Consider the following 26362-nt stretch of genomic DNA (forward strand, 5'->3'; position numbering starts at 1 on the left):
TTCCTAGGTTGAGATGGGCAGTGATCACAGCCTTTCATACTGGTCCTATGGAAATGGAAGAAATAGCCATCTTCATGGAGTTTGTCCCTTTCCTCAGAGACCACCTGTCAGTGACAGTGTTGAGAACCCCAGATACCACTGAGGTCTCAGCACCCAGGACTGGCCATTACATCATAACAGCAAATCACAAATGTGATCCAGAGTCTTCTAGCCCTTCCTCACAGGGGTCTAGGACAAGTTTGAGAGTTGGGAATCCTAAATGAGGAGCGTGTGGAAGTGGTAGAAATTGCATTTGTGTTATTTACAGATTAGCCCAGCGCAGCAAATCTCCCTTCTTGGTGGAGATGACCCAAGGCCTTATGAAAGGCAAGTTGCCAACCCAGAGAAGGGGACAATGTCCTACCACTAACCAAAACACAAACATGGGTAAATGGGGTAGGACAGAGTCCGAGCTCTGGTGGCTGGATCAGACTTTGGAATGGCCCTTCATCCGTTCCTTACTCCTGGCCTCCCAACCTAATTGCCACTGCTTTTGAACACCTATGACACTTCACATTAGAATATGGTCTTGGCAGCAAGGGGAGGGGGAAGCCGGTGATCTCCAAGAGTCCCCATCTGAGTTCTAACTGAGCCGCCTCTGGCTTTGGGACAGCAAATCTAAGTACATTTTGGACCTCAGGAACCGGGGGTAAGAGTCTTTCTCCATGAGACTGTGTACTTTGCCCTGGGCTTGGTCAAAACAAGTCAGGGATGGCTCTTGCATGTTCTTCCTCGTGGCTTCTCGGGTCTGGAAGTCTATGTTTACCTGGAGACAGAAGCAGAGAACATCATCATAGGCCCTCAAGGGCCAAGGCACCTGGCAGCTGGTCGTACTTAATAATTATTCATGACAGCATCCTAAATACGTTAAGGTTATTCATACTTTTCAAACTGCTCTCATGAAAGTCATCCCTTTTGATCCCAGGAAGAGTCCTGTAAGGTCTGAAGACCAGATATTCTTCATCCCAATTTATAAAGATACTGAAGAAATGAGATATCAAAAAGCTGGTCTATGAAGTAGGATATGGCAGCCCACTCCAGTATTCTTGCCTGGAAAATTCCACTGGCAGAGGAGCCTGGCGGGCTAACTATAATCCATGGGGTCACAAAGAGTCGGACACAACTGAGTGACTGAGCACTCCCCTTTCCCACTCACCTCCCCACTTTTATTCCCTGGTGCTATTAAAATTTAGTGTGTAATCGTAAAAAGAAAAAGAAAAAAAGCTGGTCTAATGTACTATGGAAAATTAGTAACAGTCAAGGTAAAAAAACCCAAATTACTCAACACTCAATCCAGAGGTCTTCCCAATGTCAGGTCAAGAGTTAAACCAGAGACTAGCATTAATGTGGGTTCCCTAAAGTAAATTTGCCCGTTTGTCCTTTCTCAGCTACTAAGGAAACAAATGCCCTGGGGAGAAAGACTATGTTAAGAATGTACATCTCTCATCCAACCAACAATTATAAGAAGCCTGCTGTATTCTGGCCATTGGCCAAAGACCTCCTGAGTCGCAAGTCAAAGCATAATTGAAGAGTACTACATACATAATGCATCTAAATTCAGAGACAGCAAATATTTTTCTTCTATAAAACCCTCCCAGGTAAAACCCTGTTTTATAACTCAGAATAGCAGTACATAGAAATTCATATTACTATTATAAGTAATTATAATAAATGACCATAAAATAATATAAGTGACTGTAATTACCCATTACTAAGCAATGGCAAATATTGGCTAGGTGTATTACCCCTAATACTCATAGTGGTTTTGAAAGGGAGGTGATATTGTACCCTTTTACACTGGGGAAAATGTGATTCAGAGAAACAGGGTAAGTTGACCAAGATCACATAGCAAGTAAGTGGTGGAGCTAATGTTGCAACAAGATTCCAAAGTACATGCTCATTCCATCAAGCCATGCTGCCTTCCTCTAAGAAAACTAACACGGATTTATTGGCATCTATCTTGCAGAATCCCTATAGAAACACAGTTCCTGCTGGCACATATTTAACTGACAGACAGCTAGAATACTCCTAATAGAGCTCTTTTTTATAGAATCCCTGGGCTCTGCACCTTAAAAGTGATCCCTTTTTTCATCAAGAGCCATCAGAGCAGTAAGGTTCAGTTCAGAAGAAAGTCCCCGTCAAACCTGGCTCAAACCCCTTCAAAGACAGAGGGCTATGGATGGAGATCTGACAAGACCCCACCGCCAACACACCTCCCGCGGAGCCTGCACATCCACAAACTCCTCAAAGATTCTATGGGCCTTGGAGACCAGTTTGGCGGTTGACCTGGTCTTCTTGAACTCCTCACAGGCCAACCAGAACTCCAGGTTCTCTTCACTGAACTCCGTCTTCAGGAAGGCGCGGAAGGCAGCCACTCCATCTGCGGATGTGGAGGGGTGTGGAAAGGAAGAGAAATAGGAAGAGGCTTAAGTTCAAGAACTGTAGAAGAAAGAAAGAAAGGTGGTCAGAAAGCAAGAGTGGCCCTAATTAGGCCACTGTCCAGCCCACATTGAGCCTCCTCCACGTCCTCTTGAGGATTCTCTTCTCTTAAACACACAGGTACCCTCAGAGGTGAGCTGTGCTCCTCATTAGAGGATCACAGGGATGTTCCGGAGAAATGATTAGGATGCCACAGGAATAATGACTCTGGGAAGGCCTGGTCACTTCTAATCAGCCCTCAGTGGTCACTGCCTGTCCCCTAACGCAGAGTTGGCTGTCCCCTGGGTCTACTGGTGAGCCTGAGTTTCTAATGAGGCCAAAGTAATACATGGAATTCTTCTCGCCCAATCCAAGTCAACCAACCTGAAAAAAATGATCTGTCACAAGACAAATTGGGTGGGTCAGGGTGTGTGAATGCCTCAGGGCAAATCCTTTACTAATATCAGAAAAATGTCTGAAAGTAAACACCCCACTGCCATGTAGTCAGTAAAAACATCCTATTACATGGAAGGGGTTCTCAGCCTCTTTTTAAAAACTTTTGAGGTCCCATATTTTAATGATTAATTCCATGGATCCTTTATTTTAAAAGAGCTTGCCTATCAAATTATGTTTTAATTGAGATCAATTATAACTTTTCTGCCAAATGATTTAATGATTAATATATCCTTTCATTTTCTTAATTAATGTCATGCATATTGCCAAATGGAGCTTCTGATCAGAATAAGATGAGCAGGATTATCACACAGATTTGGAGAAAGAAACAACATTCATTGATAGCCTATGCATTCAGCTGATGTTTTCATCTTAAAAGAGTTTTTATAAAGTGTCCTAACCTTTAACGCACACTCCTCAAATCAAATAAGACCTATCGCTTTCTACCATCTGTCCCCAGAGAAAGGGCAGATACAACTGAAAATAAAGGAGTGACTGCATTTGGTAAAAAATGACTCTGGCTATAATGTTTCATTTCTTTTCTAAAATTTACTAGAAGGACAATATGTTCAGTTTAGTTCAGTTCAGTCGCTCAGTCGTGTCCGACTCTTTGCAACCCCATGAACTGCAGCACGCCAGGCCTCCCTGTCCATCACCAACTCCCGGAGTCTACCCAAGCCCATGTCCATCGAGTCAGTGATGCCATCCAGCCATCTCATCCTCTGTCGTCCCCTTCTCCTCCTGCCCCCAATCCCTCCCAGCATCAGGGTCTTTTCCAATGAGTCAACTCTTCACGTGAGGTGGCCAGAGTACTGGAGTTTCAGCTTCAGCATCAGTCCTTCCTATGAACACCCAGGACTGATCTCCTTTAGGATGGACTGGTTGGATCTCCTTGCAGTCTAAGGGACTCTCAAGAGTCTTCTCCAACACCACAGTTCAAAAGCATCAATTCTTCGGTGCTCAGCTTTCTTCACAGTCCAACTCTCACAGCCATACATGACCACTGGAAAAACCATAGCCTTGACTAGACGGACCTTTGTTGGCAAACTAATGTCTCTGCATATGTTAACAGGTTTTTATTCACTCTTTTTTTTAGTTTTTAGATTTTTTTGTTTGTTTTTATTGGAGTATAGTTGCTTTACAATGCCGTGTTAGTTTTCAGCCGCATATACACCTATATCCATAAGTATATATATGGATTTTCTTCCCATTTAGGTCTCCACAGAGCACTGAGTAGACATTTCAGTGCTATACAATCTGTTCTCTTGTTATCTACTTTATACATGTTGTTGTTTAGTCACTAAATTGTGTCAAACTCTGCGACCCCACAGACTGTTAGCTACTAGGATCCTCTGTCCATGTGATTTCCCAGACTCAAGAATACTGGAGTGGGTTGCCACTGCCTTCTCCAGGGGATCTTTCCAACTCAGGGATCAAACCCCCATCTCCTACCTCTCCTGCACTGGCAGGCAGATTCTTTATCCCTGAGCCACCAGAGAAGTCCAATTTTATACACAGCAGTATATATACACCACTTGAAATCTCCCAGTTCATTTCACACCCCATTCCCACACTGGTACCCATGGACTCCCCTGAGCAGCTTAGGTCCATGCATATGTACCAGGATTGGGCACTGCCCAGCTTCGTTCCGTGGACCAGTGGCACTAGCCACGTGGGTGACATATTTAAATGTTTGTTTTACTTTCCTGAAACATTTTTATTTCTAATTAAAACGTCTGTTTCAAAATAGACGTTTTATTGCCCACATTAGAACCATAGTTATAAAAACCAAGACTTTTAAGAGCCAGGAACTTGGGAGAGAAAAGGGTTTCAATGAAACTCCCAAATCTAAACCTTAAATCACAAAGAAATCTAAGTTTGGGGGCCTGAGCTTAAAGTGTTTAACAAAGGTAGGGTTGACCATGACATCACCCTAGTCAGGACTTTTCTGAGAGTGAAGGGGACCATTTCTGTGAATTACACAGGAAGAACGGGCATAAACCATGACCACCACAGGCAAAAACCAGGACACACGGTCACCTTAACAGTAAGACCAAAAGACTGGAGAGAGCAGAGTATGATATAAGGTTGTTCTGCACCAGGCAGGATGGAAATAAAATTGTTGCTGTGCCAGGCAGGAGGAGAGTAACACAGTTTAGATTCATATGCAAGGCCTGCTCAGGTCTCCACTCACCCTTATCCCTGCCTTGGGTTCAAAACCCTGAGAGAAGGGAATAGAAATGCGAGATAAACTGAGGATCAAAGTGCACGTGAAACAGTGGCCTGGCAATGATTAGGCAGAGAGAGACAGTCTGAAAATCATTCATTCAACTCAACAACTTTTTTAATAACCTACTTATGTACAAAGTACTGTTCAAAGTCTTAGGATTACGTTAGAGGACAAATCATAAAATTCCTGTCCATAATATCTCTTGTGGGTGCTCTTTTTGCCACATCCTATCTCCTCCAAGGTCTCAAAGAGGTCAAGAGGTTTCTACACCCACCTGCTGCCGTCGGAGCCTTTGAGGGGACTCAGTGCCCGTGACAGGCGAGGGGTGGGGGGTGGGGGTCTGCTCCAGCAAAGTGACCTTGGAGCAGAGATCAGTCCACATGTGACCAGAGCCGGGGACACTATCCACGATGTGGGGGGGACACAGGCCATGGGCTCTGACCTTGTGCCTTCCCACTGTGGTCAGGGTATGGAAGGAAAAAGGTGGGAGGACGCTAAAACACCGCATTGATCTAAAGGAGCAAATGTGAAGAGACTCAGAAGAGTGACTAGGAAGGGCCTGGGGTTTTTTCCTTTTTTTTTTAATTGGTGTCTAATTGTTTTACAATGTTGTGTTAGTTGCTACTATACACTGAAGTGAATCAGCTACATGTATACCTAAGTCCCCTCCCTCCTGAACCTCCTTCCCATCCCACTCCCATCCCACCCCTCTATCATCACAGAGCACCAAGTTCCCTGTGCTATACAGTCTGTTCCTTCTAGCTATTTTACATATGGTAGCGTATATATGTCAACGCTACTCTCTCAAGAGCCTGTTGTTTTTAAACCAGAAGAGGCTAAATTCTTCGAATTGAAAAGTTTGTGACTCGTGTTAGATTTTGTTTTGCTTTTCATCAAGCAAAGAACAGGTGTTTGTGAGCAAGCAGAGATAAGGAAAATTACCTCTCCGCCTTCCTCAATGGTATCAGTGAGAATCGCCCTCCCAAGCAAACTGTCTGGCCTCACGCTACCCAAGGTACAGACCTTATCTCCTTGCATCAGAGCTCAGCTTTGCTGGGTCTTTGTGTGACTTAAGGGAGATAACACTAGCAAAGTACTCGCAGGATCATTGCTTTACTTCTCCCCACTTTATCGATGAGGAAATGGAGGCTTGGAGAAGGGGCTAGACTGAGTTCACACAAGTAATAACACGCAGCGTTAAAAAATATAAGACAGGTTAACTTCCAATCTAATACAGCAGTAACACCATCTCTTCTCATTCATTCATTTATTCTTGCACCCATTATGCAACCCAGGCATTCTGCTAGGAGCCTGGGCAGAAAACATAGACACAGTTAAGTGTTCACAGAACTTACAGTAAAAGAGCAATTTGAGCCAAGATAACATAATTATGGTAATTATGGTATAGATGATAAGTGATATGATAGGGAAAGCGTAGGTTGCTGTGAAAGTACCCAGGAAGGGTGCCTGTGCCAGAGCTGAGGAGAAGAGGGAAGTCTTGCAGGAGGAAGAAGCTTCTAGGCTGAGATGTGAAGCTGAGAAGGAAGTTAAGTGAAAGCAGGAGGGGAAGAAGGAGAAGAGACGGGCAGGAAAGGTGAGTCACACAAGCAGAGGCCTACAGTTAAGAAACGTCGTTAGAGTGACCAGAAATAGTTAAGACTAATGTTTACTACTAATAATAATGCTAAAATGATTGAGCCTACTTAGAATATACACATACACCAAGAGGCCTGTGAAAGAGTCAGAGAAAGTGTTGCAGAGAAGAAGCCAGTTCTGATTCCACATTGGAACTGTTTCTTTGACTTGCTTTTTGTTGCTTTTATGATTATAACCGTACAAAATGGCCTGCCTCGGAGAATCCTGCCCTTCTGCCTGATTGTTTAAACTAAGGTGCCTTTGTTCAGAACCTTGTCCACCTGTGGATGGCAGGAAGGAGGAAATGAACACATCCCCTGCCTGAAGCTTGCATTTCTGGGAGATGTTTGCAAGATTAATGGACTTTTTGCTTTGCTTCCTTACCTTCCCCCATCTCAGATCTATAAAGGAGCCTGGCTTCCAGACCCCACGATAAGATGGTCATTTTGAGGTGCTAGCCTGCCATCTTCTCTGTCAGCCAGCTCCCCAGTTAAAGTCTCTTCCTTGCCTCAACCCCTCTCTCTCAGGTTCACTGGCTTGTCATGCGATGTGCAGAGCAAACTTGCACTTGGTAACAGAAGGATGACACAGCCCTCCAAAAGACCTGGGGAGTCAACATGTCAGGGAGAAGGTAGCCACCGTGTCCAGTGCTAGCCAGAGATCAAGCTAGATATGATATGAGAAGCAGTGGTTGTTAGACTCACCAGCAAGATTCAGCAACCTTGGCAGGAACAGGGACAGTGGTGTGATGAGAGCCCTAGTCATGCTGTGGTTAAGTACGGGGTAAGTGAGAGGGGAGGAAGTTGAAACAATAAATTTAGATGCCTCTTCCAAGAAAGGGAGTAGAGAGATCAGAGAGCATAGCTGGAGAGAAACAGGAAGTCAGGAAAGAACTCTGGGGTGTGTGTGTGTGTGTGTGTGTGTGTGTGTCTGTTAGGGTTTTGGTAAGATAGCCTTGGTGGTGGTTTAGTCGCTAAGTCATGTTTGACTCTTGAGATCCCCATGGACTGTAGCCCTCCAGGTTCCTCTGTCCATGGGATTTCCCAGGCAAGAATACTGGAGTGGGTTGCCATTTCCTTCTCCCAGATAGCCTTGGGTATGATTAAATGTTGATCTGGCCGGAAAATACTTGTTGAGCAGGAGGAATTGAAGCTAACGAAAAGAAAGAGTTTAATTGAGCGGACTTCCCTGGTGGCCCAGTGTTTAAGAATCTATCTTCCAGTGCAGGAGACATGGGTTCAACCCCTGGTCAGGGAACTTAAGATTCCACATGCCACAACTAAGGAGATGCCCACATACCACAATGAAGATCCCATGTGCTGCAACTGATGCAATCTAAATAAATAATGTTTTTAAAGAAAGTGTTTAATTGATAAAATGTTGTCTCCAGGAAGCCAGGAGAAAGGTCAGAGAATAATGTCGTGATAGAGAGAAAGAAGAAAAGTTGTGTGTGGATGCAGGGAAGTCTGTAGTTTGGGCACAGGATACAGAAGGAGGTCCTATCTGATGTTAGCGGGAAAAGTGGTAGGAACTGAAGATATGTTTCTTACTTACTTATCTAGGATCTGCGGCAGAGAGTTTTATCTATTTCCTCCACACCACGCTTTGAGCTAGAGGTTTCACACACAGGAGTTCAGTATACTTTCACAGCAGTGCTGACCCATAGATAGCACAAGTGACCCACTCTCAATTTTCCACATTAAAACATACGGAAGTCAGATAAACTTCCCAGTCACACAGTTGGTAAGGACAGCCAAGTTTCCCTACCGTCCATAAGGCTCCAAAGCAGGATCTTTCCAGATGTGTTTGCAGGCAGAAGGAAAAGAGGAGCAAGGGAAGAAAACAATTAAAGGAGAAAAGCACAGTATCTGGTAAAAGCAAATTCTAGAGAAGGAGAAGGATCAAGAAGTGGAAGAACTTGACTTCCTAGGAGTCAAAAGTGGAGAAAGAGGGGCGGGGGTCAAAGGAGATAAACAGTTCAGGGAGGGACATATTTGGGATGCATCAATTTGAACACCCTTGATCTTCTTCTTAATTTGGGGGGAAAGCCCTGCAGGTGGTCTGCCTCCATGTGCTAGATTTTGGAGATACAGTAGAATCAAATCATATAAAGTCACAACCTCACAGAACTCCAGGTTAGTCTAGTGTTAACAGACACTAAGCAATTATTTCAAATAATTAATTGAGGGCCTTCCCCGGTGGTCCAGTGATTGAGAGTCTCCCTGACAATGCAGGGGACACGAGTTCCATCCCTGGTTCTGGAAAATTCCACATGCCTTGGGGCAACTAAGCCTGTGTGCTGCAACTACTGAAGCCCACACTCCGGACACCAAGCTCTCCACCAAGAGAAGCCACTGAGCCTGGGCACTGTAATGAAGAGTAGCCACTGCTCACAGCAACAAAGACACAGGGTAGTCAAAAATAAGCAAGTAAATAAATAATTTAAAAATCAATTGAATAATTAAAAGTGCAGTGTGTGCTGAAATGGGAATGCTGATGAGAGTAGAAAGAGTTTAGAACAGCTACTTTGGAAAAAAGAATAGGAACCAGGTAGAAAATAGGCAAACCACTATGAAGACATAGATCTCAGTTCCTGGAGAAGGTTATGATGCACCGGGAAAGGAGTAAGACCTTTTAGTTTTGGGGTGTGCCCATCATTCAAGGACAGGAACATCAGCTCCAGGCTGGAACCTGGAGAGCAGGAAGGAACCAGCAGTTGGGACACTTAAAAAGGAAGAGGCTAAGCAGAAGGTTAAAAAGAAAAAAAAAAAATTTGGAAGTTAGAGGAGGAATTTTTTAAATAACCCCTCAGTTCAGTTCAGTTCAGTCCCTCAGTCATGTCCAACTCTTTGCGACCCTATGAACTGCAGCACGCCAAGCTTCCTTGTCCATCACCAACTCCCGGAGTCTGTGAGTTGAGTCGGTGATGCCATTCAACCATATCATACTCTGTCGTCCCCTTCTCTCGCCTTCAATCTTTCCCAGCATCAAGATCTTTTCCAATGAGTCAGTTCTTCCCATCAGGTGGCCAAGGTATTGGATCTCCAGCTTCAGCATCAGTCCTTCCAATGAATATTCAGGACTGCTTTCCTTTAGGATGGACTGTTTAGATCTCCTTGCTGTCCAAGGGACTCTCAAGAGTCTTCTCCAACACCACAGTTCAAAAGCATCAATTCTTTAGTGCTCAGCTTTCTTTATAGTCCAACTCTCTCATCTATACATGACTACTGGAAAAACCATAGCTTTGACTAGACAGATCTTTGTTGGCAAGGTAATGTCTCTCCCTTTTTAATTTGCTGTCTAGGTTGGTCATAACATTTCTTCCAAGGAGCAAGCATCTTTTAATTTCATGGCTGCAGTCACCATCTGCAGTGATTTTGGAGCCCCCAAAAATAAAGGCTCTTACTGTTTCCATTGTTTCCCCATTTATTTGCCATGAAGTGATGGGACCAGATGCCATGATGTTAGTTTTCTGAATGTTGAGTTTTAAGCCAACTTTTTCACTTTCCTCTTTCACATTCATTAAGAGGCCCTTTAGTTCTTCTTCGCTTTCTGCCATAAAGGTGGTGTTGTCTGCAAATCTGAGGTTATTGTTATTTCTCCCGGAAATCTTGATTCCAGCTTGTGCTTCATCGAGCCCGGCATTTCGTATGATGTACTCTGCATATAAGTTAAATAAGCAGGGTGACAATATACAGCCTTGATGTACTCCTTTCCCTATTCGGAACCAGTCTGTTGTTCCATATCTAGTTCTAACTCTTGCTTCCTGACCTGCATACAGATTTCTCAAGAGGAAGGTCAGGTGGTCTGGTATTCCCATCTCTTAAGAGTTTTCCATAGTTTGTTGTGATCCGCACAGTCAAAGGCTTTGGCATAGCCAATAAAGCAGAAGTAGATGTGTTTCCGGAACTCTCTTGCTTTTTCGATGATCCAGCGGATGTTGGCAATTTGATCTCTGGTTCCTCTGCCTTTTCTAAAACCAGCTTGAACATCTGGAAGTTCATAGTTCACTTACTGCTGAAGCCTGGCTTGGAGAATTTTGAGCATTACTTTACTAACGTGTGAGATGAGTACAATTGTGCAGTAGTTTGAGCATTCTTTGGCATTGCCTTTCTATGGGATTGGAATGAAAACTGACCTTTTCCAGTCCTGTGGTCACTGCTGCGTTTTCCAAATTTGCTGGCATATTGAGTGCAGCACTTTCACAGCATCATCTTTTAGGATTTGAAATAGCTCAACTGGAATTCCATCACCTCCACTAGCTTTGTTCATAGTGATGCTTCCTAAGACCCACTTGACTTTGCATTCCAGGATGTCTGGCTCTAGGAGAGTGATCACACCATCGGGATTATCTGTGTCGTGAAGATCTTTTTTGTATAGTTCTTATGTGTATTCTTGCCACCTCTTAATATCTTCTGCTTCTGTTAGGTCCATACGATTTCTGTCCTTTATTGTGTCCATCTTTGCATGAAATGTTCCCTTGATATCTCTAAATTTCTTGAAGAGATCTCTAGTCTTTCCCATTCTATTGTTTTCCTCTATTTCTTTGCACTGAACACTGAGGAAGGCTTTCTTATCTCTCCTTGCTATTCTTTGGAACTCTGCATTCAAATGGGTATATCTTTCCTTTTCTCCTTTGCCTTTCACTTCTCTTCTTTTCACAGCTATTGTAAGGCCCCTTCAGACAACCATTTTGCCTTTTTGCATTTCTTTTTCCCTGCCAATTTGTATTGAGCTTGCATTTTGGGCCAGACACAGCACCAAATGCTTTGTGTGCCTCATGGTATTTGCTGTTCCTAGCAAATCAACAGCATAGGTCCTGAGAGTTTCTTCATTTCACAGCAGAGAAAGATGAAGCTTAGAGAAGTTAAATAACTTGCTGCAGGTCGCATGGTTAGCAAGTGACAAGGAGGCCAAACTGCAGAGCCAGCATTCTTCTGCGGCTGGTGGTCCAGTCCCCAGCTCTGCATGATGATTGTCCCAAGGGATGCCTGCCTGCGCCAGTGATGACTAGAGAGGAGAGCCACTGCAGTGTAAGCCAAGGAGGTCTGGAGAGCATGGTGGTGACGAAATTTCCAGGAACGAAGACAACAGATGAGGTGGAGAGAAGATGAAAAAAGTCACCAAGGGAGGCGGAAGGGTATGGGAGATGAGAACAACACAGAGACAGGGATGTACTTGGGCAGGAGAATCCAACGGAGTTACAGCAGCTCAGACTCCGTGGGGAGGGAGATTCGGAGTAAAATGCATGATGGGCTCATACTCAGATTGTCAGGCAGCCAGGTGAGTCCGCCCATCCCACCAAGGGTGGGAGCACTGCAATCTCAGCTAGAGCACCAGTTCCGGTCACAGGCAGGCCACTGGTAATTAGCACATTCAACCTGACTGAGCCTCGGCACCCTGGTCTGTAAGTGAGGGTGGTGGATTTGATGAACTCTCCCAGGGAGGGTTAGTGCTCCGCCCTGGGCTCCCATCACAATCACCAGCCTGCCTCACACACAGCTCTCAGTCGATCGCTTTCCATCCTCCTCCTCTTCACCATCACACATCGAGAACTTACCCCAGGCCAAGTTTTACAGCGTCCAGTCCATTTATCTACTCACATAACCTCTACACCAAGCCTGTTATCAAGGCAGAGGCTCTGGGGTCAGACAGCCTGGGCTTGAATACTGTGAGATCTTGGGAAAATACCTTAACATCTCTAAGTTTAAGTGAAATGACTGTGGTCATTTGGCCTGTGAGGTGTGGAAGGTGGATTTACACACACATCTACGTGACTTCAGAGCCCACTCTGCCTGTTGTCCTCTGGTGACCATTGGTGGGTCCCACGTTATCACTTCCTCCAAAGGTGGGATGGACAATAACCCCAAATCGGACAGTACGATGAAAGTAAGCCCCACCAGAGCAAAGGCACCATTTGGCCCACAGAGCTGGGGATTCTCCGGCAAGACAACGACCACCACCTCCTCTGTGCTATCCACAGAGGCTACCAGGTACCAGGCATAACCTGGAATCAGTCGGAATTCGCTCCTTTCCCACAGCTCCAATATCTGCCCCAGGTGTCCGTCCTAGGATGCGAGGGTACCTCACAGAGCAGACAGGCAAACTCCCGCACCCCAGCCCCAGGACACTGTCACACAGCACCGCTGAGTGACCTTGTAGAGTGCATCCTTTCAGGTGGCCTTGATCCAAAATGTGTTTGCCTGCATTTCAGAGGCTTCAGAGGGCATGGGAGGGGAACCAAAGCAAAATATGGTCCTTAAAATTGCCTGGCATCCTGAGGGAAGAGCTCGAGGAGGGATGGGGAAGGAAGGGAGAAAGGCCTGGGAGGGTCTGGACCCGAACAGCAGCACTGTAGCAAAGATGACCCGAAAAGTGTCTTTGAAAGAGGCTTGCACCCACCCTGGGGATCCCAGCCCTCCTCCTTTCCTTCCCCTCCCCTCGCAGCACAACCTATCCCCACCCTTTTATAATCCCAGGGCCAGCTCTGAGCAAGGCAGGGCAGAGATTCACTGCGCAAGAGAAATTTCATCCTGCAAAAAGGAACCTGAGATGCAGGTGGAACCTCCCACCCCCACGACTGCAGGAGCCCCTCCCCTTCCCTGCTGTGTACAGACCACTCGTCTCCCACCTGGCCCACCTTTCCTGATCTTCTGACCTAGCTAAGGAAGCATATGGGACTACAGCAGGGTTTTTTCTTCCCATCTACATCTTTTCCTCCCCCTTCTATCACCTCCCACCTCCTTCCAGCAAGTCTTTTGTCTGGTCCTCTCCCTGACTCCTCAACATCTTTCCCTGCCTTTCCCCCTTTTCTTCTGTCTTCCATCCCTTTTTGATCCTCCTTCCATCTTTCCCCTTCTCTCTGCCAGGACCCTCTCCTTCCCTTCTGCTTGTCCATAAACTGCAGTTGGTTAAAATGCAAGATGCCACTTCATCTCTGAAAGGCTCATAGCCTCCACTGGCTTCTGAGAGTGACCTGCTTTATTAGCTGTGCTTCCTCTGCCCTCCCCCCACCCCCTCCCCAGCCTGGCACCATCCACCCCTCCTTACCCACCCCTCCCTGGGGCATCCCAGACCCAGTTCCCTCCCTAGTACCCAGAGAAATAGAATCCCCCCTTCACCACCCCCACAGATTCCAGGCAGCCAGAAAGAGTGACTTCTGAGTCCTGAAGCTATTCTGCCTGAGACTGTGCTCCGGCTTGACACACACTAGTTAAGTGTGACCTTGAGCAAGATACTGGACCTCTCTGAGCTTCAGTTCTCTCCTCCGTGAAATGCAGATGCTAATAGTACCTACCCCATGAAACTGTTAATATGTGTGAACAGCACGCAGAGTCTGACACCAAGACAGTGATTGCTCCATACATGTTTGTGACCATTATTCCCGTACTTTGCTGACTTAAGGATTCATAGGACAGAACATAACGCGCCTGATGTATACTTATGGCTGATTCACCTTGTTGCATGGCAGAAACCAATACAACATTGTGAAGTGATTATCCTCCAGTTAAAAAAAAAAGATGCCTAACACGGAAAAACGACCCTGGTAACTTAAAGATGATGGGTGAGAAACAGTTCATGAAAATATGAGAGAAACAGGAGGATCCGCCTTTTTCTTTTTTTATTTCATACTGGGTTTTCTCTGTACGACCCTCTAAGAAGTCAAGGCTCTAAAGACATCAGATATGTTTGAAATTAGTGTCTATCAAGTCGCAGGAGAGGAAAGGCTGGTGACCAGAATTCCTGGAACACGGGACAGAATTTTGACGTCCTCCCGAGCATGCACAGCATCTCCAAGAACACACCCATGGCCGCACACGCTGCCTGCTGCCGGCACCCTCCCTCTAGTTCTTTGATGCAGGGTGCTTACATAAGAAAAGAAACTGGGTCACTATGAATGATCAGTGCAGCTGGTGCGGCGGGGAGGGGGGCTTAGGTAACAGGTCAAGGTCCAGGAGTCCTGATTTAGCTGGCACTGGGGGTGGGCTGCAGCCCAGCTCAGTCCCCAGGCTTGGAAAAATACAAGATCACAAGAATGATTTTTTTTTTTTTTTTAGCTTTCTGTTTGCTAAAGTGTAGTAGTCTCAAAGACCAGAGTCCTCTTGCATCCCTGACCAATTGGAAAAAACAAGCTGGCGCATGGGTCCAAGGTCAGACAGAGGAGAGGAGAGGAATATACATTTATAAAATCTAGGATACACACACTAATGGCAAATCAAAACCTCTTTGATTCAGAACCAAGCTTACTAATTTGAAATTTGTGATGAGAATAGCACCAGGATCAAAGCCTTCCTTTTATGTTATCTACAGAATGAAGGTTTTAAAGCAAATAACTTCGGCTAAGAAGATTTAGGTAGGAAGATTATTTAGAGAACAAACTATTTCCAGTTCTTGACATTTATTGGCAAGCAATTAGTATGCTAATTGTACTTCAGTCTTGTGATTAATGTAATTTTTTTCAATGATCTCTACTTTGTTATTGTGTATATAGCAAAGATGATAGATTATGAAGTAGTAGGACTTAGTTGCTAGAGTCTTTGAGTCAGAAAGGACATGGGAGATACTACGATCCAGCCCTACACTGACCACTAGGAAATGATGAGGCCCTGGGTTGCACAGTTTCTTATTCCTAGGATGTGGTCACAGAAGAGAAAGGAGAGCCTGGGTCTTAAAACTTCTAGTCCAATGTTCCTTCTTATTTTGTCAAGCAGAAACTGAGTCAAGTAACAGATAGAACATAATAGAGTCTGTATCTGCAACTATTATAAGAAATTAGCCAGGAATTTTTTTTTAAATTAAAGATGTGAAAAAGGAGATGTGCCCCAAATAGAGTGAAAGTTTAACATCCACAAATAACTGTAAAGACAAGAGAAATATTGTCAAATCCCGTGTACACAGTCCACAGCTTAAAAGATTTCAAAAATTCAGTGTTTGGGAATGCTTGTCTAGCTGGTTTGATATAACAATACTGCAAGGACTCTCAAAGAGGAAACAGCAGATTCACCTACTGGGCTTTTGAAAACTACCTCCTGCTAAAGAAGATGTGGTACATATATACAATAAATACTACTCAGCCATAAAAAAGAACAAAATAATGCCATTTGCAGGAACATGGATGGACCTGAAGACTGTCATACTGAGTGAAGTAAGTCAAAGACAAATCACATAATATCAATTATATATGAAATATTTAAAAAGGATACGAATGAACTTATTCACAAAACAGAAATAGAGTCACAGAAGTAGGAAACAAACAAATGGTTACCAGGAGGTAAGGAGGGGAGGGATAAATTGCGAGACTGAGATTGCTATACACGCTACTATACATAAACGAGATAATTAATAAGGACCCACTGTGTGGCACAGGGAAATCCACTCAACACTCTGTAATGGTCTATAGGGGAAAAGAATCTAAAAAAGGATAGATATATGCATATGTATTACTGATTCACTTTACTGTATGCCAGAAATTAACACAATGTTGCAGATCAATTTTACTCCAATAAAATTAAAAATAAAATCAATACTTTTGTTAATAAATGTTATTTAAATTAAAAAAAGAAAAAAATACATCTTCAGGCAGATTCTCTTACATACATTGAGAGGAAATTGGGATGCTATGAGGAAAGGATGTCAAAACCTCAAGTGGCAAGTGGAGGGAGATATGAAATCTAAATAAGCCCACTGGTGACACTAACGTGACCCACATCCTACCCCCTGAGTTCAACCTCAAGCTCCCTATGGGATCAAGGAGCTTACACAATCTCTAGCATAGAGGAGTTATGAAATGCATGTGAATTCAATGTTGGGTTATAACAAAAATGATAATAGTTATCCTTCATGGAGCCCCACTATGCACCAGTCACCATGCATAGCATTTCACAATCACATTTTATACTTGCCACAACTCTACAAGGTAAGTCTAAGCATTCCCCTTTCATAGATGAGGAAAGTGAGGTTTATAGAGGTTACATAATTTAGCAAAGGTCACAGCTGGTAAGCAACAGAATGAGTGTCCAATTGCTTTCATTCAAACCTTTTCCAGTGAGCTTTTAATAGCTGCCTTATATATTCTTGGCACTTCTTCTATGAAGGCTAAGTGCACCCATACTCCTGGGTGGGTGAAAGTAAAAATTATAGCAATGTAGAGAGGATGGCAGGCTACCCCGGTGGCTCAGCAGTAAGGAATCCACCTGCCAATGCAGGAGACATGGGTTCGATCCTTGGGTTGGGAAGATCCCCTGAAGTAGGAAAGGGCAACTCACTCCAGTATTCTTGCCTAGGAAACCCCACGCACAGAGGAGCATGGTGGGCTACAATCCATGGGGTCACAAAAGAGACACAGCTTAACGACTAAACAACAACAGAGAGGGTAGTAAGGAGGAAGAGAAGTTTCTTTTCCATCCATCTTTAGCTCAAGTACCTCTTTCTAACCTTTATCTCACTTTATCCAGAAAGCACACCTGCCATATTTGTTTATTTAGTATGAATACCCTCTACCATGCCTGCTACATATGTGGACTCTGCAATACACGGATGATGCCCCCTTTAAACAGATGTGTTGTCTGAGAGCTTTGGAGAACTGAAGTCCAGCCTTTAGTGTTTATCTTGGAAAACACTGACCACCTACCCTACCAAGATGTTCCAGGCTCAAAGCTTTCCCTACTTGTATTTGAGAGCAGTGTTGCTCAAGCTTCAGTGCACGTCAACATTACCGGGGGGCTAAAGAAAAAATGGGCTTCCCAGTGGCACGGTGGTAAAGAATCTGCCTGCCAGTGCAGGAGATGCAAGAGACGTGGGTTCCATCTCTGGGTCGGGAAGATCCCCCGAAGGAGGAAATGGAAACCCACTCCAGCGTTCTTGCCTGGAGAATTCCATGGACAGGGGATGCTGGTGGGCGATAGTCCCACCAGGTTGCAAAGAGTTGGACATGACTGAGCACACACTATTACAGAGAAAAAACAGATTGCAGACCCCCACTTGCAGAGATTCTGATTCAGTAGGTATGAGCCAGGACATAAGAATTTGCCTTTCTCACAAGCTCCCATCGAATCATCCTCTGCTGATTTGGCCTTCCATGGATCCCACTTTGAGTAACACTGTTCTAGAACCTTAGGGCTTGGAGAGGAATGAGGGGAGGACTGTGTGACAAATGGAAATCTGATTATTAACCTGTACATTCTAGAGCTAAAGGCCACTTGGATGAACAAGTGTGGAATTTCGTGAGCTGATAATTTTAGTGTCTGCTTGTTTGGAGTTTTCTGTTTGGGTGCCATGTGACCAGGTCACATCATTATTTTTCTGTATCTCAGTCATTATCCTAAAGGGGCTGATTTTTTCATTAAACTAAAAGCTTCTTTACTGGTCTCCTTTGCTCAGAGACAAATACTAACTCTGCAAATGTAAAAGAGCTTTCAATTATACTATTCCATGAAGCTAGCTTTCCCTGGGCCTGGTGGAGACAGGTCAGTCTGGACCCTTCATGCTCTGCAAGCAATGAAACAAGGACAAGGACCAAAAGGAGACCCAGGATGGGGTGCTCTGTCATCCAGGTGGGGGATCAGACTGAAAGAAGTGAGAGGAAGGGGAAAGGAACATGGTCTCCACCTTCACCTTAAAACTGGAATGAATTTCAACTTCTACGTCAAAAAAAAAAAGGGAGGGAGGGACAGAGGGAAGGCAAGAGAATCAATTCAGAGTTAAGGACTGAACGTCCTACTAAAAGCTGGACAAATAACAAGCATATGTCTGAACCTCATGAGGAATAAAAGCAGGAGACACACAATTCTGTACTCCCCAGCAACCTGTCAGAAAAGATTCCCCACAAGCTGGGAAATTCTCCCAGGTCTGAACTGCAGAGGTGGGTGCACGCACGCACGCCCCCCGGGGCAGACTACGTGCACACTCACAGGCACCAAGTCTAATTGTCACTAGTTGAACAGGAAAAAGATGCCAAATTAACTCACATTAGAAATCCCTCTCTATCTAATGAAGCCATCAGCAATTTCAATTTCATTTTTCATTTGTTAGTTAAAAAAAAAGAGCACTTAGCAAATAGTTATCTCCTAGACCGCCACGGGTGCTTTTTCAGTTCTGTACTACATTTGTAAGCAAATGTAATTGGAAATAAAACTGCTTCAAGAATTTGTGTTCCAGCTTTTTTTATTCTATGGTTTAAAATGTAGTAAAGTTGTTTTCTTTTTTTTGCCTGAGATTTGAACCCATGAGGGGCATCCCTGTCCAGTGGGATCCTGCCAAGGGGAGAAGGCTTCATAACACAGGTCCCCTCACCTCTCATCTGCTTGCCCAAGCCATTTCAGCTCTAAAGCACTTTTATATAACCCTGCAGGCAGTGCTGACTCAAACCACCTGCCGTAGGTGACGAATGATTGCCAATCCTGGTGGTTGCTATAGACAGCCTCCTAGAACAACAGGGCAGAACTCAATCCAGTCCTCCTGAGTCCAGATCCTTCACTGTAGAGATGAGGAAACAGATCTTCCAAGAGAATGAAGGATTCCATCAAGGCCATCCAGCTATTTAGCAGTAGAGCTGGGTCAAAATTGAGAGGTCTGACTACCAGTCAGTGTGAGCAGAAACACGCTCCCCAATCAAATGGAACAAAGCTCTAAACCAGGGGTCCCCAACCTCTGGGATCAAATGCCTGATGATCTGAGGTGGAGCTGATATAATAATAATAGAAATAAAGTGCACAGAAAATTTAATGACTTCAATCATCCCCAAAACAACCCACCCACCAACCCCTTCACTCCGGTCTGTGGAAAAATTATCTTCCATGAAACCAGTCCCTGGTGCCAAAAAGGTTGGGGACCCCTGTTTTAAACCAAAAGCAGCCCTTCTACTCTGCATTGGTAAGGACCTCTAACATAGACTAGGTAGCATTTAAGAGGAACACTGGATGCCAAGATCCTATTTGAAATCTTGAATTCCTCCCCACTCCCCGAGTCTTAGCACACTGCCTATATCTTGTATTGTCTGTAGGCATGCCTGTTTTCTCAGGAGGCTGCATTCTCCACCAGGGAAGGACAGTCCGGTTCATTTTGCAGCCCCCTGCCCATCAGCGACTTAGCATAGATTTTGTCCATAATGAGGACTCGGTTCACCTTTTACAGAGAATGAAAACATCCAGGCAGGGCAAGATGGCAGAGATGCTCTGTTGATTGAGAAAGGGAACAAGAACAATTATCTGAATTTTCTGAAATAGAATATGCAGGGAGGACAGCTGCCTGGAGAATTCCCAGCCAGTGTGTTCTAGACCAACACAAGTGCTCCTGGAGCCCATTCAGTCCTTCTCTTTTCTTTTTAGGACATTTTGTTGTTTAAATTCCTATACACCTCTGATCAACTGCTGTCCTTCCTAAGAGACCAGCACACATGTAATCCCTTTGGAAAAGCTTAATCAGGCCTAATTGAGTCATAATACTAACCCAAATTAATTAGACTTTTAGAAAGTTGCCAACACTCTTGGAGGTAGGCTGGGCTCTGACCCCTCCACAGATTCACGGGGAGTAAGTGTTCAAGTTTTAAAACCTTTAAATTCTGCCAGAGGCCCCTAAATAAAAGTCCCTTGCTTCTCAAAGACATTCACTCGATTGGCTTTTTATTTCTGTAGTAAAAAAAGTAAAAACGAACATCAGATTCCAAGAAGGATCACAGAACTTCAAAGTTCAAAAAGCCTATTTCTGTATCTTTTTTTTTTTTTATATATATAACAAAGAGGCAATCTGGTATCAGCTTGTAACCCCTTAGTAGAATCTCCCTCCCAGAAAATTGTTATTTCATTCCTGGAAACTCAAAGTATCTGTGACAGAAGCAGAACCAAGTATCTTTAGCTCTAAAAGTCATTGAATCAAGCAAATACAATTAAACCTCTCAATCTCCGGGTCTTACCACTGAAACAATCCAAATATACCCTGAGCATCCATCCACTAGCTTTAGTACCATAAACTCTGTCTGTAAAGACTTCTTATTAATCATTGGCAGCAAAATTTGCAGTCTTATTCTCAAGGCATGTTTATTTCTCATTTGAGAAAAATTCTTTTAAAATTCCATTCTTAAAAAAAATTCCACCTTATTCTCACAAACCACCTTTGCATAGAGAACCCCAAAATCATCTAAAGGTGACCTCTTGTGAAGATTCTCACACCTGGGTGACAGGTGGCACACAGGTATTTGCATCCCCATTTAAGAATGAGGAAACAGCCTCAGGGACTTAAACTGAGTCAGTCATGAGGCTGAAATAGAAACCAAACTTCAAGATGACCTTGAATCAAATCCAACCAGAAAAGAAGGCGTAAATTGATAGTGACACTTGTTTAGCCGCCTATTGTGACTCCAGAAAATAAGTTCAGAATTGCCCCATAAAAAAAACAACCATTACTGTCAAATCCTAAGTATTACCGCGCATACGCCACTGCCTTGGCAAATTCACCACAGAAGTTTGCTGTTTGGGGTTACAGCCATACGTCATACTTGCTGTATCTTCTCTGCTTTATTTTCCTTCCTAACTGTAATCCATAGAACACTAAAATGACTATTTGTCTCACAAAATTACTCGTTACAATATGTGCTTATTCTTAAATTTTGCAATTCACTTCAAAATCTATTCAAAAGCATTTGTTAATTAGTATTAGGACTAAGGATATGGTTAGAAGGAACTGCTACTCTAGATGAAAGCAAAGTCACTTATTTTCTAAAGATCGAGCAACCCCATCAAGGCCATCAACTCTCTGGTAGCCGAGCTGGGTCAGAATCCAGAACACAAGTGTATACCAGCCAATGCCCTTCACTTTGCGATGCAAAATCGTGTCCCATTCTCCATGCCAAAAGCTCCCCTCCTGCTCCCAGATCAATCAGGATTCCTAATGCCAATAAGACGAATTTACGGGGAGCACTGAATGTCTGTGTAAAACCCTCTTTTCTCCTCAAAAGACCCTTCCGTCTTCTTCACCTCTGCTTTCCCACTTTCATGTTTTTCATGCCACTAGGACGTGACGCCCAATGAACTTGGACTTGCTTACGATGAGGAAAAAAGCAAGAGCTGAAAAATCTGGCTGCCATCAAAATGCCCCTCCTTCATGGCAAAATGCACAACTCTTTCTGTCTTTGTGACAAACAGAAGGCATATGAGATGAGGAAAGGGGGAATCAGAAGAGGAGAGATATCGGAAGTGTGTACTAATAAAACTTAAGACCAAGTTGAGGGTATAATACAGCTGGGGCAGTAAAACCCCCAAATAAGGAGGGATAAGAAAACTCAAAACTCTGCGAACTCAAGTCAATAACAAAATGCACAAAATATTCTTTTGACTGATGAGTAACCCCAGGCTCTCCAGTGACTTGGGGGGAGGTCATTTAATTTTATAAAGCAAGATCTGGATGGAATCTAGACTTTCATTCCCAATGAACCCATCACTCCAACTCTCTAAGTCAAATTCTTTCTTGCTAAAGTTGCTGAGACATGAAGGCTTCTTGGGACCAAACTTTCAGCTCAGAAAACAGAAAATAAGGGCCCTCTTCCCAGAGCACTTAAATTATGTTTTCTTGTCTATTTTCAGGCTCTCTGAAGGTGGAGGCTGGAGCTGACTGGAACACCAGGCATGGTACCAGGATCATGGTGGGTTCATTTTTTACAAAATGAATGATTTGCCGAGACATAATAAAGCCTGAATTTTACTTACACTTATGGGAGAGAAGTACATCAAAGGAATCCGCCCACCTCGTAGCTTCTTCTGTGGATAGTCTCCTAGGAAAGAAGGAACATCTGTCTTGAATCTTTCTGCAATGACCTCCTCTCCTTCAGCCACCACTGAGATTTGCTCATGAGAACAAATCAAAACAATGGAGGGTAAATGAAGACCACACTTGGACTCCTGCAATCCTGTCGCTAGAAATGTACACATTCTTAAGTAGCTGATAGAAGAATCTCCGAATTGGGATTTTGTAAGTTTAATAAGTTGGCTTTCAGTCTAAAAAGCAAAACTAAGAAAGTACATCATTTAAAGATGCCCCGGTAGGGGAATTCCCTGGCAACCCAGTGGTTAGGACTCAGTACTCTCATTCCCAAGAGCCCAGGTTCAATCTCTGGAAGGGAAACTAAGATCTCATAAGCTGCACAGGGCAGCAAAAATAAATTAAAAGCAAAATTAAAAAAATAATAAATCAGATGTCATTGTAAACCAACTAAGAAAATTAAAGTGTTAGTTGCTCAGTCATGTCCGACTCTTTGTGACCCCATGGACCATAGCCCGCCAGAATCCTCTGTCCATAGAATTCTTCAGGCAAGCATACTGGAGTGGGTTGCCATTTCCTTCTCCAGGGGGTCTTAACGCCCCGGGGGATCAAACGTGGGTATTCTGCATTGCAGGTGGATTCTTTACCATCTGAACCACCAAACCAACTATATACCTCTACTTAATAAATTAGTTAATTAACATATCACAATCACAACGAAAAGAAGCTGGACTTGGAAACAAAAAAGTTAGGCTGAGTTCCTGACTGCATCTCTTCCTGTCACCTTTGTTTCCTTACCTCTTTAATGGGGATAACGGCACCCATCACAGAACCCCATGAGGGTTAAACGAGGTCCCATCTGTGACATCACTTAAGACAGTGCCTGCACAGAGAACAGGCACTGAAACCAGATCATCTCAACCTAAGCAGATTTTTAAGAGTAGATTTGAGTGTTTCCAAACTGAGAAGCTCAGGTTGACAATTAAGTAGAACAAAGAAGTATTCTTCACTACAGCTTTATAAGAGTGGTGCCTAATCTGGCTTTCTTAGGAGAAAAAGGAGGGTCCCTATTCTGAATTTTAAAACCATACGCTTTGAAAAGGAAAATAACATTCTTTCATTCGTGTTCAAAGATAGAAAAGAAGCCGCCAAGAGACAGGAAGTTATTGTCACTCTGCTCATCTCTTCAGCCATCTAACAAAGAAGAGGTTGTATAGTCCCAGCGTGAGCATCCCACGGCCGACACTCCGGGGATGCAGTGTGGCCATATTACTCACTTTAGAGCACGGTTGGGTTTGTCGGGAAGAATGGCTGTGAAATCACTACAAGAGTCAGACTTGTGAGACAGGCATCCCAGTCGAGTCCTCATCCCTTTGTTCCTGCAACAAACACAGGGGCAGAAAGATGGGGAACTGTCATGAAAATAACTGTCAGCCCCCAAAGGGGAGCTGCTGTGGCAGAAGCCAGCCCTGCCCCGCTCCCATCCTTCCCCAGGTGGCCCCTGAAGATTTCATGAGCGAGAGGAGAAACACCAAGAGGATCAAGGGCAATACTCACTCCCTATCTTGACAACCGGAATAGTAATAGGTCCCCTAGCCCTAGAGGCTTAACACTTTTTAAAGCTGACATGCAAGTTGATGGTAAGTCAATGAAGGTCATTAGCTTGGATGAATTTCTAAATTAGGATTCTCTGTGGGGAAAGGAAATACAGTGATGACAAAGTAACAATCCACATTTTGCTCTCCCTCTAGGAGGGCAAAGTAGCAGCAGCAGCAATAACTCCTGGCTATAGAGCCCCAGTGATATCCACACGGAGAGCAGAGAGATGCTTGAGTGATACAGTGATGCCTGTCACAGGATCTCAGAGCACAGACAAAGTAGGGACCTTCAGGGAAGGTCAGTTCTACCTCAGGTCTTTCCCATTCATTGCACAAACCTGAGGATAAACATGAATGGCGACAGGCCAGTGAGGACTAATGCCTGCAGGTGGGAAGCAGAAGCAGTGGGTACAACCAGCAGCTAAGGACCAGGGTACCCTCTGTCAGCAATTTCACTTAACTAAGCTCTCATACACTTATTTGTATTTTGACTAATCTCAGTCAACATATTTAAAATTTTAACATGTGTGCTTAAATTTCTCAATTTTTTTATTTTCTTAAGGACCAGACACTTTGCAGTTATATGTTGTGACAGCTCCAAGAGAAATGAAGATAATATCTCCTTCTGACTCTCAATATTAGCCCCCTTTGACCTTTCGCTGAGATTGGAAAATTATGGCCCTGAGAGATACCTGTTTGTGTAAATAAAATTTTATTGGAACTTTATTTATTGGAAACACCCTGCTTGTTTATATATGGTCTGAAGCTGTTTTTGAACATAAGGGCACAGTTGGGTGGTTGAGGACAGACTGTATGGCCCATGAAGTTGACAATATTTACTCCCTGGTTCCTGAGAGATTAAGTTCATTGACCCCTGACCCCTAACCGTGACCACTCCTTGGATGGAGGGCAAAGGTAAGAAGGAGGAGTTTGGGATGAGCAGGACTTAAAAGTGACTGATAAAAGGGGGCCGCCATGTGCACACTGGTGACAATTTGCCGTGGAAATAGTCCAAAAAGACGTTATTCTCCTTGTTAAAAGGAACTTCTTCCATCCTGGTTTCCCGTCCTCATTTTCACAAATCCTGGATCTGGGCAGAAATGTGAGATCCAATTTAAGTGCTTTTACTTCAGATGGGCTTTCATCTCTGACCCTGGTCATTGTTCACAGAAATCTCATCCAGCAAATGTCTATGGGTATGGTATTACCTGTGGCGGGGATGGACAACTTGTGCACAGCCCATCTCCAAGGAGCCTTTTAAGGCCAGAACATCCAAGGTCCCAGAAATAACTCCTCTCCTGCACATCCTGCGCACCCAGCTCTCATCTCAGCTAGGCTCACTGTGCAGCCATCGATTTCCTCGCTTTTCAAAACACTGGCTACAGTCATTCTCTCTCCCTCGACAGTGAGCATGTCATGTCCACTTGCTCTTACAAATCACAGGGTGTCCCAGCACCAGGCTAATGGAGCAACTGATTAAGGGTCCTTGAATCATCACATTCCATGAATTCAAGTGCAGGTCCTGCCCTGGCTGCACCACAGGCCAGAACCAACTCAGAGTGAGTCGGCTCATTCCTCGGTGCCTCAGAAACATCAGTCAGTGAATAGTCAGGTCCATGCCCCCAAAAGAGCAATTAAGAGGATTTCAATAAATGGCAAATCCATGCAAGCCATCTAACAAGGTTTAGCAGGGGCCAGTGTAAAGGGTGCTGCTTGTTACCAAGACAACGGTGAGTCTCCCAAATAGTTTGCAAAAATCTTCCATAAAATATCCTTTGGGGCAAAATAGTTCTGACTTTCTATCTTGTCTAATTGAAACTTAACCTTTTCATTAGGTCGGAAATAACAGGAGCAGAAGCACGAGTCAAAGGTTAAGGTTACTTTAAAAACAAAGGTGCCCTCATCTTTCTTCTCTATCCCAGTAACACAGAGAGACCCCTAAATGATTCAGTACAAGCTCATGCACAGTCCCACCCTCTGAGTCCCATCCCGTAGGGCAGGGCTTGGCACTAAGGCAGGTTCTGCTTGCAAGGCCTCAACTCTGCAAGAAGCATCCAGGCAAACACAGCACAGTCTACACAGGAGGCCTGGGGGATGGAGGCCAGTGATCCACCTACAGGATTAGAAGGTTTGGGGCTAGCTCAGACAGCAGGGCAGGTGGGAAGGTGGAAAAAGAGAAAAGAAAGGTGAGAAGACATGTTAGCATCAGTTACCTGCGTGGCATCAGTAAAGCGGCCAT

General features: G+C 44.1%; 1 protein-coding gene across 1 annotated transcript; it reads right to left on the reverse strand.

The window, feature by feature from the left end:
* RGS8 (regulator of G protein signaling 8) lies at positions 1 to 26362 on the reverse strand. Its single transcript, XM_061161267.1, has 5 exons — positions 26337 to 26362; positions 23803 to 23904; positions 22474 to 22538; positions 2253 to 2419; positions 1 to 805 (listed from the first exon to the last, which is right to left on the reverse strand). The coding sequence occupies exons 1-5, from the start codon at positions 26360 to 26362 to the stop codon at positions 623 to 625; spliced, it is 543 nt and encodes a 180-aa protein (XP_061017250.1). The 3' UTR covers positions 1 to 622.

The sequence above is a fragment of the Dama dama genome, chromosome 14, assembly GCF_033118175.1.
Source record: "Dama dama isolate Ldn47 chromosome 14, ASM3311817v1, whole genome shotgun sequence".
Classification (NCBI taxonomy): Eukaryota; Metazoa; Chordata; class Mammalia; order Artiodactyla; family Cervidae; genus Dama; species Dama dama.